Genomic DNA, 15,165 nt, shown 5'->3' with positions numbered 1-15,165 from the left:
GTGTTTGATTTAAAATTTCCGGCAGTCTTAAAAATGGCCATATATTCGATGCCGTGGGAAACCTGTCTCTGTCTGGCAACACTGGATTCAAATGGCAGCAGCAGCGCAGCGATGCGACGAATATGAGTCAGAAGCTTGTTAACACCAAGGACGTTAAAAAATAGAGGATCTGCCCATACAACAAAATCGTGAAGCCATAACATCACAGCTTCACCACACCTACTCTGCCCACTCCGCGCCACTAAGATCGCAATGTTTAGAGCCAACAATCATGGCGGAAACGAGAGTAGCCAATCAGACATGCCGCCTCAGACGATGCTCGGTTGTGTTTTAACTTCATTGAGTTCATATGATGAAGATACATATGGGCAGATCCTCTATTTTATAACATCCTTGGTTAACCCTGTCTCCCTCTCGCCCCGCTTTGACAAACCCAGAACCATAGACTAGAATATACAGAGAATAAACTCTGAGAGAAACTGGAAACAAGGCGAACCGTAGCGCCTCTAACAAGCGACGACGAAACTAACCAGTAGATCTGTTAGTCGACAACCCATGACGTCACGCTCGGAAACCAGTGACAGCGCCAACCCACTTAGGGCAAAACACCGTTCCCACCAAACGTTGATTGGCTTTTTCGTCGCACGATACAAACTAATTTCAATAGTGCATAGTTCGGTTTTATAAACTAAGAATCTTTTGTCTTACTTTGCAATCTAATAATAAAAATGTTACGGTATTTAAAAAAATGCTTAAAAATTAAGGTGCGTTTTATTATCCGTAAACTACGGTATTAAAATTTGTCTCTGTCTTCTCTTGCTGTTGGGAACTATATGCCAATACACAGTGGCATATTTAGAGGGGGGCTTCCGGGCTAACCCCCCGAATTCTTACTTACTATAGTAAAGTATATGAAATATCTTACAGAATTTTCAGATTTTCAGGCAAAGCCCCCCCGAAAGTTAGCAAAGCCCTCCCCGAAACAAAATCGTAAATACGCCACTGCCAATACATAATTAGTTTCTGAAGTGACTTAATCATGTATGATTCTCAAAAATCGAACGCCAAGGACCACAAATTGTACTTTTGGTTTTTAAGAAATGAAAATCAAACAAAGGAACGAGTGAATGAAAGAAATAAAGTAAAATAGCAAAGTATAAACAATCAACTTACACTATATCCTCACGAAAAATATGAAGGTGGTGATATTTTCGACTAAGAAAAACTATTTATAACCTATTTTATAAGGATGGAAGTCCGAGATTTAGGGATAGCTCACTCAGATATTGTAAAATGTAAGATACATTAATTTTGTTTATAATATTAGATTGTCTTTATAATCGTACTATAACGTGGGAAATTCAGAAGGAAAACGAGATTTTTTTCTCTCGAGATGGGATTTTATAATGTTTCAGGTAGACATTTCTATATGCATCACAGTTTCGGCAATATAACTAGCCTTCATCAGATACATTATAAAAGTACAATCTATAGACAGTTATATGACTCACGTTTCGCCTGCAAACTTTTAAGGGAACTGTTCTCTATTGCAGGGGCGTCATTTTAGACTTCGCTTGAGGGGGGCAAAAACACTACCAACATAAGACTTTCACATTTTGTACTAGTATATTAGTAGAGAATCGATTAAAGTATATGAATGCCTCAAACTCTTGGGGGGGGGGCAATTGCCCCCTCCTGCTCCCTAAATGATGCCCCTACTCTGCTGATTTGTGTTAAGTCGGATAGACTGATGATGGAAATGGGATGATATAATGTTTGCAAGTGTTGCAAAACCAAGCTGGAGGCCATATTCTAAGATGGCTGCCACCTGTATCCCTTATTAATAATTTATTACACAAATAACTATTGTTTTGTGAAAATTTTAAGATTTTCAAGTGTGCCTCTTTTGAAATATTTGTTTCAGGTTGAAAGTAGTTGATTTTCCAAAATGTTTGAAGATCAATAATAATAATAAAATGATTACACTCTCAGGAATCAAATTGTTTTAGGAAATGGTTCATAACGAAGCCTACACTGTAAAAAATGAGGTGTTGAAATAACACAAAATTACTACCATTTTAGCGTGTTACTTGTGTATTAATTCAGCACCAAGTACACTGCCTTCCGAGCATATCAGAAATAATTGGTTACTACCGAGAGAATTTGCATTGGTATTTATCGTTTAATATGGGCAAAGCTTTGCGAAATATATTTGGCATTTATGCCAAGTAACGAATAATGTTCTATGTTTTCTGTAATCGGTCACGACGACAACACATTTACTGCCACTGTGGTTTGTATAACCTCTGAGTGTTATTTCATCATCAGGGCTTCAATCCCAGTGCAAATTCGAAATAATTTCTGCAGTAAAACTTTGCGAACAAAAATTTTTTAGTAAGGTGTATTCATGGTGGAGATATTAGAGTTTAATTGATTTTGAGTTTAACGTCCCTTTCAGCAGCGAGGCTATATGAGACGTGATCTACTGATTAACGTGGAATCCGAACCTCATGAGCTCCAGCTAGGAATCGAACCCGTGTCTACCACGCCAAAGGCGCGTACGCTAACCGGTTAGCCGCAAAGGAGCTGGACATATTGGAATATGTCCTCCATCCTGATTTTGCACAACTTGCAAGCATGAGATCATTTCATTGCATATTCAGGGCCGTATTCCAAGTAGAAATAAGCAGAGAACAGCTTGATTTGCATTAAATAACGTTCTTTTTATCACACATGTTTATTTAATTAATTAATTAATTAATTAATTTCTTATTTAAAATGGCGGAGTTAAGGCATAATCTTTTCTTCCACTCAACCATTTACATTTTTCTTTTCCAGTCGGATCTCATAATAGGTTTTTTTTTTTTTTTTTTAAGACGAGAATAGAAAGGATATACACTTAGGCACGTTAAAGAGTTACCGACATACAGAACAATACAGAAAATAAAACATGAAAAGTGAAAATGAAACTTATTACATATAAAATAAACAAACGACAATGCTGAAGACATGTTAAACTATACAAGGAGAAACAAATACATCAATCAATCTTGATTATATATAACATAAAATACATCCTTATGATTGAATATGTATAGATAAAATGATCCACATACTTAAGTGATTGTGTATAATGTATACGTTCATACACATGTATCAGAAAATCATGTTTTCTTCAACGTAAAAAAAAAAAAAAATGAAAATCTAAAATATACATAATACATTTTCGTTTCGTTGCCTAATTGTTCCCAAGTTTTTTTCTGATTTTTTTTCTCAAGTTTATGTCCAATTTTCCTGTCATTATTCTCACAAACTGTGTAATTAAACACAGCCAAATAATATTATCGACAAAGTGCATACTTTCAAATATCTAGGATCAATATTAACGTACTAAAATCATATTCATCAAGAAATTAAATATCGACTAAAACAAAGAAAGCGTGTTATTATTTACTTCAAAATATTTTGTCGTCGCGAATTCTGTCGAGGAATTAACGATAATTGCTATATGAAAATTCTTACGTGAACACTGTTAATTACAACGCTATTATGTAAAATATAACCGACTGGTATTCCCGAAACAATAAACAGCTTAAATTTGCTTCTAAACTTATAGATAGGGTAGTTTCTAGTCTAAAATTCAAGACTTTCTGTAGTTTATCTTATCTTCTAACCTTTTCGTGTTTTAATATATTAATAGCCACAGCTATGGTTTGCAATTGATTGGTTTCCGCTTGGGCATCGGCAAGCTTTTCGCAAAATTTGATGTAACATCGTTGTTCAAGTTTTTCTGTCGTTTTCGAGGATGTTATAAAATAGAGGATCTGCCCATATATATCTTCATCCTGTTAACTGAATGGAGAGAAAAAACAACGGAGCATCGTCTGAGCCGGCACGTCTGATTGGCTACCCTCGTGTCCGCCATGATTGTTGGCTTGAAACATTGCGATCTTAGTGGCGCGGAGTGGGCAGAGTAGGTGTGGCGGAACTGTGACGTATGGCTTCACGATTTTGTTCTATGGGCAGATCCTCTATTTTATAACATCCTTGGTCGTTTTACAAAAAAGTGAAATCCGACGACGACCGCTCACTTCACTTTTTGGCCCAAGGATGTTATAAAATAGAGGATCTGCCCATAGAACAAAACCGTGAAGCCATACGTCACAGTTCCGCCACACCTACTCTGCCCACTCCGCGCCACAAAGATCGCAATGTTTCGAGCCAACAATCATGGCGGAAACGAGAGTAGCGAATCAATCGTGCCGGATCAGACGATGCTCGATTGTTTTTCGGCTTCATTGAGTTCATATGTTGAAGATACGTATGGGCAGATCCTCTATTTTATAACATCCTTGCTTTAGCTGACTGCCAAGGACTGATGCTTTCTGCTGGCGGGAAAAATTCACGACATCTATACTGAAGAAAGTCTCGCGTACTTCATTGTTTTTTTCGGAAATAATAATAATAATAATAATAATAATAATAATAATAATAATAATAATAATAATAATAATAATAATAATAATAATAATAATAATACCTTTTGAACACACTTCGTATTTTTTTTTATTTCAAGAGCGGGTTAGTCTAATTTCAAGGATATTCTTTGCTCACTACATGTTCTTCAATCAACTGTTAACTGTGTAAACTATAATGAACAAGAAACTCAAAACTCTAAAAAGCTAGTTTTAAATGGAAAAGTTCTTAAATTATTGCGAACTTTCCAATTTACAAATTAAAATAAATGACTGTGGTGAGGGTGCCGAGATCGTAGTGGCGCACCACACACTGATTGCAAACCACTAGCTCACTTACATTCAGTAGTACTTCATCGTTAATACTAATACAGGCAATTTAAGAAAATAAAAAAAAAAAAAATGTACGTACACTTTCCTGCACCATGTCCCACGTCCCTCTGAGGTCTTTATCTGCTGCGTATTTTGTTACGGACGAGTCGAGCTTTCGTTTGAGTTCCTCCACATGGTTACTCAAAGAGAGGATAACAGCTATGCCCAGCGCCAGTTGCAACACAAACAGAATAAACAGAAGAACAGAGAACTGCAAAAAAAATACAATACAAAGAATTAGAAAGATCTACAAGTGGATCTACGTCACTGGTTATTACGCATAATTCTACCCTCTATTCAATTATAGTAAAAAGTGACTGACTAACGGAACATATTACTAATTTTCCTTATTATAATGCTCCCGGAACTACGTTTTTTCGCGCGCTACTCTAGCCAGATGTTTTACGCGCTATCCTAGCCAGTTGTTTTAAGTTGGTCACAAAATTTATATCATGGAGTACAAGGGAAAAAAAACGAGCCCTGCTGGACTTCTAACTCGTTCCTACTACTACTACTTATCTGCACAAAAGGAAGTAAATCACTTTTTGAGCATTATTTTCATATTATTTTAATTTAAAAAGTGTTATAAAAATGTTAAAAAGTCCTTGGGCCGGGTTTGAACTCACGCCAAAAGCGATATTTGTTATTAGCATATAGCGCTAGCCCACTTTTTTTTTAATACCCACTCGGTCACGAAGATTGATTTCTGCTATTTCACGGCAACGTGGCAAGAAATGGATAACGCCGACCAATCATAACTGTGCTTTTCGTTCCTACTTCCGGGGTCATATCCACTAGGGTCCACCGCGTCTGGACTCCTCCAAATAAACTTTCTAACTCAACATACAATTGTACACTTTCTCAATAAAACTGTATATATGCGTTTAACAGGGAAATGATTGATGTAGCATGAACATTTAATCTTACACTTCATCTGTACTCTTTCTCTTATAAAAACAGTCTAGTTCTATCATTTCTTCTGAAAATATAGGTAGAAGTATTTTGCAATTACTTATCTTCTTTTGGGTGCAGAATAATACCCGTTCAATACTACATAAAGATAGTGGCATGCAACATTGGATCCCCCAAAGCCTGGTCTCTCCCAACAAAAACTTCTACGCACCTGTCCCTATCCCATATTTTTTGTTACTCTCAGTACTGATAGGAACTGAACTTTCATTTAAGCGACATCTAGAGTGACATTATTAATCTCAGCGCCCCAATCACTATGAATTCGACACTAATCATGGTCGTTTCGGATTATTTTTACATATCATCTCCTTCTATCCCTGCTCCATGGAGAAAATTATCAATATAATATTTCAGATCCTAAAATAGAGGTCTGCACGAGCCGGAATTTTTAGCCTGGGCCAGGCCTGGTCAACGTGAATTTACAGTATGAGGCCCGATCCGAGTCCGAATTATGTTTTAGTATTTAGGTCCGAGTCCGGCCCGAGCTCGTATGATAATTAAATGAGCCCGAAATAAGCTCGAATTACAGAAACCTAATAATTAACGCAAAATTGTATTTTTATTTACAGCAATTACAGGTTTAAATTTGCAGATGTGCTTTAAAAGTTTTCCAGAAAGAGCGGTCCAATATAGGCCTATATCGTTGTACAGTTTATTTACAAAGTTAGGCCCGAAAAGGTCAGAGAAATATGGCTGTATATTTAAAAATTTACGGCCCGAGCCAGAAGTGATGTATACTTTGTAGGCTTGAGCCCGGCCCGAGACCGTGCAGACCTCTAAGGTTTCGATAATAGTGCCAAAGACTTAATAATATTAATGTATAACGCAAATTTATTTTGAAAGATGTAACGTCGTGGGCGTGATAACACCATCTAAAATGTAACGTATATTGGAACCACCATTTAAAATGTACTGATTAATTTATAGTATACATATATTTTACGTTACATTCCAGCCCTTCCCCGCCAAGTGAACTTTGTGGTGGACAAACACCGTGTGCGTGGGTTTTCTCGGGGTTCTCCCATTTCCTCCCACTTTCTTCATTCCACCATTTCACTCATTAATCATCATCACCGTCTCCTTTAGCCTAACCGGCATAATCGTGGGACGTAAAACTCAAAGATTTCATTTACATTCCAGCCCACAGTTCGAGTAATTTTTAGTTACATTAACACGGTCAAAATACATTAAATCAGACACGACAACTTATATCACTATTACCTTTATTCACCTTTATTTATCCATTAATTATACTTTTCTTTTTCGGTTGTTATAGCAACGTTTAAGTAAACAAGTATCTGCTGTTAAAGTAACTAAGAGTAACGATTATACAAATAAAATCAACAACATATATATTCTTTTCTTCTTCTTCTTCTACACGACAGATTGTGTATTTTTATGCACCGTTGCTCAAAATCAAGATATAAAAATAGAAGAAATTACAAAATAGATATATAAAATATCGTTGTAAAGACCAAAGAACATTATAATGGATTGAAGAAGTAATCAGTAGAATGATGTAAAAATAAAAATAACGACGGTACACAACCTCGTTAACGTTTCAAACTTACCGCAAGCATCCACCACTAATTTGAAAACAAATACTTACTATAAACAACATGATTCTATTCTGGAGAATAGCCGCACCGAGTCCGAACGTGGCCACCACAATGATTATAGAACCAACGATTATATAGACAAAGGGGCGAAGAGAGATCTTAACTTCTAAAAGAGGCTCTATTTTCCCTAAATCATTGTAAGTTGATGCTCCTACGATCACCATAATCGCTCCACATATCTGAAAGAACAGGAAAAAAAACTCACGTTAGAACATGTGCGTATATATAATAATGAACAACAGCAGCTACTAAAACAGATTAAAAATAAAGTACAGCCCGAAAGGCATAGAGTAATAGAGTATAAGAGGTTTCAGCCACTGGCGTCTCTGGTATGTAAAAAATTGTGTGTGTGGGGGGGGGGGGGACATCAAAGAAAGTGATTTAAATGGTACTACCTAGCTCAACCTGTTTATTAACTTCAATTCCATTTGTTACCTTTCTGCTTACCTTCACTTACCTCCTTAAGTATATCAAGAATTCGATTACAATCTTTTCACAGCCTGAATATTATATTTCAAATAAATATAATTATTATTATTTATATATTCTGTCGTTAGTAAATAAATTAAATTAGAATAAAATTATTGAATATTTTGTACTTCAAAATATTCGGGGGACCCATCCCCCTTGTCCCCGCCGCCAGACACGCCTGTGGTTTCAGCTACTCTTCCCACTGAAACTGTAGACTGTGGCGTCACCACTCAAGGTAATTGGGTACTACGAACTACTAAAACCAAGAAGAAGTCAAATCATTCAGAGCGTGTGTCTGATAGAATGAGCCAATGATGCACTTAGATACTGCTAGTAGCAGACGATGCAGTTAGTTACAACTCTAGCCGGTAGTGTCGCAAAATCACTTTCGTTGCATTGTGGGAAAAAATTAATTCCCATTAGTTATATAGGAAGTGGTTCATCAGGGAAATCAGTGCCGTAAGGGACAGATCACCCTGATGCACCACGTCCTGTACACCCAATTGAACTTCAAATCGTTCCCATAATGCAACAAATGTGATACCAGCGACACTGCCGGCTACAGTCGTAACTAAGTGCATCGTCTGCTACTGGCAGTAGCTAATTCTATCAGCCTCACGCGCTCTGAATGATTTGATTCGTTCCTTTTCCCGATTGCTTTGAGCGGCGGCGCCACAGTTTCCACATACGTGATTTTGTTTTAGCGGCAAAAGCAGCTGAAATCTCGTAGGCCTATACTACATTCTTCATCCTTATTGTATGCCGTAAGGATTTTTAAGAATCTGGTGAGGAAACAGTTCCTTACACATACTAACAAAACGTGTGACGTGATATGCTTATTGGAAGTTTCTGCTTTTTTAATATTCATAATTAGTACACCTATGATGACTTGCTAGAGTTGATATGTGAACAGAACTTCAAAGAATGAGGGTAGTAAGATCCATCCATGTGCAAATACTTTATTCTTGCTACATGAAATAAACTCTCTAACTAACAATCATCCTAACAAACAGAATCCGTACAGATAAAGAATATGGGGAACATTTGATAAAATATTTATTGACGTACATAGGGTAATAACCTGAAACCTTCTACAGTCTTATTTAATTGGCACATGCTCACTAATTGAGTACTGATTTATAAATATGCCTGAAAACGATTACTGGTGGTGCGAAAAACACACAACATGGCGTGCTAGCTGATCATCACAAGGAAACTTTGTATCGTTTTCTGGTTCAGGGCAGGATGCAATTAGTAGGCTTACGCGGCACCATAAAAAGTGCCTCCATAACGGGCAGGCATGTTAGCGACGGTGGGTATGCGCGTAAACGAGGGTTTATTTAGTTGTTTAGTCGAGTTATTACACATTTAAAATCTACATATTAAATTAAAACTTACAATATAATATAACATTTGTTAACCAGTGTTGCAAACTAAAAGTAACACAAATATCCAAATTATGGTGACCTCTGCAGCAGTAATAATGCAAATGAGATGGAGGGGACAATATAATGTACGTGCATAAGTGTCTAATACCATGTGCATGAAATGATGCATTTCGAATGAATAGGAACAATGCTAAAGGGAAGAAAGCCTTTGTTTAAAAAAAACCCGCATAGATAAATACCTCATCCAATTACAGTGATATGTTTCTATGGGTAATAAGGTCATAATATTTTTTACAGCAATTTCATGTCTCAAATCGTTCTAAAGATGCAGCAAACAATGATGAAGTTTGCAACACTGTTCAACTTGTGTAATTTCAAAAGGTTGTTATAATTACACCTGCCAAAAAAAAAAAACTAATGTTGGATATTACAGAAGCAAAGAAAGCCAATAAAAAGTTTTTAAAAGTTCCCACAAATACGCTATTTTAGGCAATATAGGAATTTTTACCATTTTCTTTTCATTAAGTAGGAATGGTTTGAGATATCAATTTGCTGTAAGCGGCATTATAATCTTTATGCCTATTCAAAACCACTTACGTAATTGAATGTGATACTTATCTAACAAACGTTTTTGAAACAAAATTCTTTCTAGAAAATTAAACTTTCAATTCCTTGTAACATTGTGCCTACTTGTTGGTAATACGTCATATGATGACAATAGTATTCGACATTGAATTACTTTGTATGTATATTGCCCCGTCTGTATCACTTGTTTTATCATTGTTGTAGAATCCTTCAAATCTGTTTCCCAATGTATCATCCATAGTTTGCAACACTGTATAATAAATGTGCTATTATAACTTTTCATTTAATATTTTGATTTGAAATATATATTGTTTTCACCAGGGCAAGAGTGAAAACAATATTTACGGAGAAGTGACAACATCGGTAAATAAGCGAATGTTAAAAACTAAACGGCGTGACAAACATGTTGGCATTTGAAGGCGGCGCTCCAAGTTCCCTTTAAATGCTGCTAGCAAATGAGAGGCCAGCGGTATTGCCACGTTTATCTTGTACACATCCACGTCTATCCTCTGCCACCTGATCGCGCTGTAGTTCGTCTGCTTAGCCATAGCCACACCCCTTAGCACTCGGCAACATCGCGTCAGAGCTTGCGTCTTATTCGTTTAGCTGAAATGCCAAGATGTTTGTCACAGGCTTTAGTTCGGCATGGCACGTGTCAGAACGGAAAAGGAAACGAGCCATGTGCTTGCAGTGTAAAGAGCAGCAGAATCGAAAGTTTGTTTTAGAAGGAAAGCAGTAAAAGAAGCAGTTCGTAGGTCGTGTCACAGTATGTAATGTAGGTTCAGTTGAAGGTACAGGATTGGAAATATTTCATGGAAGAGCTGTATCAGTTCGTATTTCTTATCAGTAATACGCAAGAAGAAAAAGTGCTTAGACGGGGGATGGCGGGCAATGATTGGAATATACCTGAGGCGGGGCAAGCGTGAACGTTCACTCTTGCCCTTTGTGGTATAGTTGGGTAAAGAAAATATAGGAGCCAACACGTAACATTGAGTAAAAGACATTTGCAGAGATAAGAGAAATTGGCGGCCATAGACTACTAACAAAACGTTTGCATTATCGTTTAGAATTTCACAGCCTGAGCACATGCCATACCGCATGGGAATGTCGACAGGCAATGTTGCGCTGGAATACAAAAGAAGCTAGGAACAGCAAACAAGTCATCCAACCAACCACAAAGCATCACTCATCAGTCAAATATACCTGTACCGGACAACATGGATATGATGTGCCAATTCTGTGGGGAACTGTTTTTCAGATACCCCAAACACTGAAATGTAGATTTTCTGTATCATATGCAATGAGTGGTCTCACGAACAATATTCCAATTTTAAACAAAGGAAGTCTGTGTACGTATGTAGCGCCGCACGTAACTTTTTTGCGACGAATGTTGAACTGATTCCTCCTATTTACATATTTTGTTATTATAACATGTATGATATATGACTGTAATTTTTGTCGGCAGTTCCATTTGACACTAATGTGTTTGGTATTTTATAACTTCCTGTAGTTCAATGTAACCAGTATATACGCATCTATGATTCAAAGTGTTTCTTGGCGTTTATGTCTACGCTTCTATGTTTTCATTCGACTGTACTGTGTTGCTCCAACCGTTGTTTACTCTCACCCCACCACATGGGGCAAGAGTGGAAAATTTTTCCTTCGCCAAAACTATGTTATTTCTCTGTATCCTCTGCTTGCTTTGTCGCAATTAGACTGTATATGTTATTAGAGATAACAGGCTTTCACATCAAAGAGATATTGCGTCTTTCGCTGTCACCATTACACCGCAATTCTTTGGTTTACAAAAAGTGTTCACTCTTGCCATGGTTGCCCATATGTATGTATATCTAAAGATAAATATTTTGCTTTACAGTAGAATCGCGATTATTCGAGGTAATTGGGAGCGAGTCTACCTCGAATAATATTGAGATCAGCTGTTACGAGGTACAGTAGTATATACTGTAAATGACAAAACAATCTCTCTATTCAGGAATTGTTTACATTACAGTATACTAAAGCTTTTTTCTTTAAAAAAAAAAAAACATTTTTACATACATAGTACATATTATACAAAACTTATTTCTCGAAAAAGTTAACGATTGTTTTCTGAAATATCTTTTGGTCCTCTGTGATGCTGTGATATTACAGCAATACACGATGACAAACGACCAAAGGCCCGAAGATTTGGGACTTAGCACTTCGTCAATGTATGCGAGTCATCTCTCACAGCTGTCATCAGCATTTTTGAAGACTACCTCTGTTAATCAAGAGCCTCGGTTAACCAGGAGTCTACTGTATTTTGACTTGTAGAATTAATGCTCTGTAGTCCGTGGGCGCCATTTCTAGAACACCCGCGATATATAAACATATTTAGATGCAAATTACTGAAAACAATTTCTCATTACATTAGCTACTACTAAATTAGGTTTAGCCTGTGACGTGATTCTTCCCCTTTCCATTCATTAAAGGAAAACAAGTGCTGGAAAACAATTATATTAGTAATAGTAATAACATACCAACATCTTTTGAAAGCATTCGTAAGAAAAGTACCCTACGTCACAGTAAAGAGACAGTGGTTGACTTTTGTGGGCGCGGGGTGGCTCGGTAGTAGAGCGTTCACCTCCGGTGCTTAGGGTCCCTGGTTCAATCCCAGCTTGCGCCGTGTGAACTGTGTGGTGGACAAACCCCATGCTCGTGGGTTTTCTCGGGGTTCTCCCGTTTCCTCCCACTTCTTCATTCCACAATTTCATTCATTTTTCATCATCACTGTTTCCTTTAGCCTAACCGGCATAACCGTGGACGTAACACTAAAAATTTAATTTTTTGAGTGGTTGACTTTTACAATTAAATAAAATGTCCCCATTATAAAAAAAAAAATCGAATATCCCTGATTGCCAACAAAATATGTAGTTACTTAGTCAAGCTTGACAAGTGTTCATGTTGAAACTAAACGTAAATTTGATGCAGTTCATTCGGAAAATAAAAAAAAAAAAAGCCTTTTATGTGTTTGGGGTTGGGGAGGGGTGACTTTAAACCTAATTTGCATCTTATGAATACAAAATAGTTTTAAGCTAAAACAAGAACAGTTTGTTGTTTATTTATTCAAACCAAGTTTCCTGTTGTGTTGTTCCTTTCCCTCTTTTTCCTCTTTGAAATGCTACTTCTGGAACAGTGAAACGCCAACGTGTCCCATTCTGTGGTATCGCAAGTGCTCGTTTTCGTGTGAAGAATGACGTTTAACTAAAGCCAATTTCATAGAACAGAAAATCCCTGTTTTGTATCATAGACGAAAGTGCTGTTATCCTAATGAGTTTGTCAAGAAGTACGGCCATAACACTTATTTACAAGGGCTTTTGCCTTTTGTGGTTTTTTGTTTTTGTCTTATTCTCAAAAGAGGACACTAAATGGTTGTCTTTTTCCCGTTTCGAAAATAAATATAAGAAAAAAAAAAACACCTAATAACTCTAACGTTTCATTCTGTCGGCGGAAAGTCTAGAATTTTTCCTTCTTTCTGTTCAGAATTAGAATCTCTTTGCGTGTTGCCAGGCCATAAACCGTTTGGTTCCTATAGAACGATTTAATCTATATCTCAATGCCACAGAACTGGTGGCTCACTAGAAATAACACGAGGGGAAGGGGGGGAGAGGGAAATATAGAAGTATTCTTTTACGTTAAAATGAAAAAGTTTTCGTACATGAAAGCAAAAATTCGTTTGAAATTTATGAAGTCACGAATTTTGTATTATATTTATACATTTTAAGTTCAATGCATAAGGAATATCTGTGTGTGAATGAAAACTTGCTTTTATCATGTTCTTTTTGTTGAAATTTGTTTCCGTGGATTGAATTTTACTTCTTAACTTTCTATTTTCTCTTATAGTAACTGATCATCTGTTTTCAACGTTGAAATTGCACTTTCAGCGAAGTATAAACAGTGGCTTCACTAGGTCATTTTAGAGAAGATTTAAAATCTAGCAGGCAAATTTTATTTCAGTCGCTCTCATTGGCTCAAATCTGTCTTCAACATTGGGAATGAAGGGTAAGACCGTTCCGATAGTCTTTTTTTTTTTAAATTTTAAGCGATGTTCAAAATATTTATGAAAGTTGAAAAACAATGCTGCGGAGGATCAGGAGGGCAGAGTTGTCTTCAACATGGGAGGCGGGCAGATTTGAGGTTATTCTGGAGGGGAAAAATAATGATTTGGAGTTTAACGTCCCATTCAGCAGCGAGGCTATATGAGACGTGGACCTACTGATTAACGTGGAATCTGAACCACATGAGCTCCCGCCGGGAATCAATCCCGGGTCTCCCACGCCAAAGGCGCGTACGCTAACCGCTTAGCCATGAAGGAGCTCTGGAGGGTAAAGGGGAAAGATGAAACTCATATTATGGTAGATGAATCTGATTTCTGAGGTGAACCTGTTGTATATATGTTATATATCAGGCGATGTAAATGAAGTAGTGGTACATTGGGGGTAGTCCTCCCAGTTCCAATATTGGGGGGACATGTCCTCTCATTTCCCCGGGATTTGTTCCCTTAGTTGAGACAATTTTGCAGCATGACGAGAGGAACCTAACCTCCTCTGCCACTTATTGCAATTTGTGCCCAAGTAGCAGAAGTGGAATTAATACAGATTGATGTGACGCAAATGCGCCAGGACACGAACTTCAGTTTAAAATATTAAAGCATACGACAAAATGTTCTTTTAAAATGGAACAATCCAAGGGACATCAATTTCATATCACTTTCCTTCGTGGCAGTCGAACACAAATCATCATATTTCTCCCCCAAAAACACATTTGAAATCAGATTATTGGCGGACAGTCCCCCAGTTCCAGGATTGGGAGACGTGTCCCCCTCATCCCCCGGGATTTGCGCCAGTGGCCTGTCTCAATCGATAGGAAGCAAGAAACATGAAACTTAAGTACTTATTGAACTTAGCATTGTCAACATAAAATGAATAACATTTTATTCTCTATGTTAAAAATGTTCTCTGATATCAAAATTAATATTTTTATTGAATTTAATTTGCATTTCTGTATTAAGAATCGTATTATAAATTTGCGTCTTTTCAAAACACGTCCTGAATTAAGCATAATGTAATAGAGATTTCATCATCATGAAAAATTCAGTGGGATTCCATAATGTTTATACTTACATAATTATTAGTTGAATTAATAATTGATATATAATCTTCAAACTGACATGAAGTTTATTGTTTAATTCTCTGTCACAACTGTGCTTTAATTTAAAATTTCATGTAATGGGATAAATAGACA

General features: G+C 36.8%; 1 protein-coding gene across 1 annotated transcript in view; it reads right to left on the bottom strand.

Annotated features, from left to right (window-relative positions):
- The window catches only part of LOC145675521 (tetraspanin-6-like), a 213,706-nt gene that overhangs the window by 21,381 nt on the left and 177,160 nt on the right, over window positions 1-15,165 (bottom strand). The window contains exons 2-3 of the mRNA XM_081746000.1: window positions 7,429-7,617; window positions 4,888-5,058 (exon numbers count right to left, since the gene is read on the bottom strand). Of these exons, the coding sequence (XP_081602126.1) occupies window positions 4,888-5,058; window positions 7,429-7,617 (360 nt within the window). The remainder of the gene's footprint in view (window positions 1-4,887; window positions 5,059-7,428; window positions 7,618-15,165) is intronic.

This window comes from Thermobia domestica, chromosome 18 (genome assembly GCF_964235325.1).
Source record: "Thermobia domestica chromosome 18, izTheDome1.hap1.1, whole genome shotgun sequence".
NCBI lineage: Eukaryota > Metazoa > Arthropoda > Insecta > Zygentoma > Lepismatidae > Thermobia > Thermobia domestica.
This window is presented reverse-complemented; position numbering and strand designations above follow the sequence as displayed.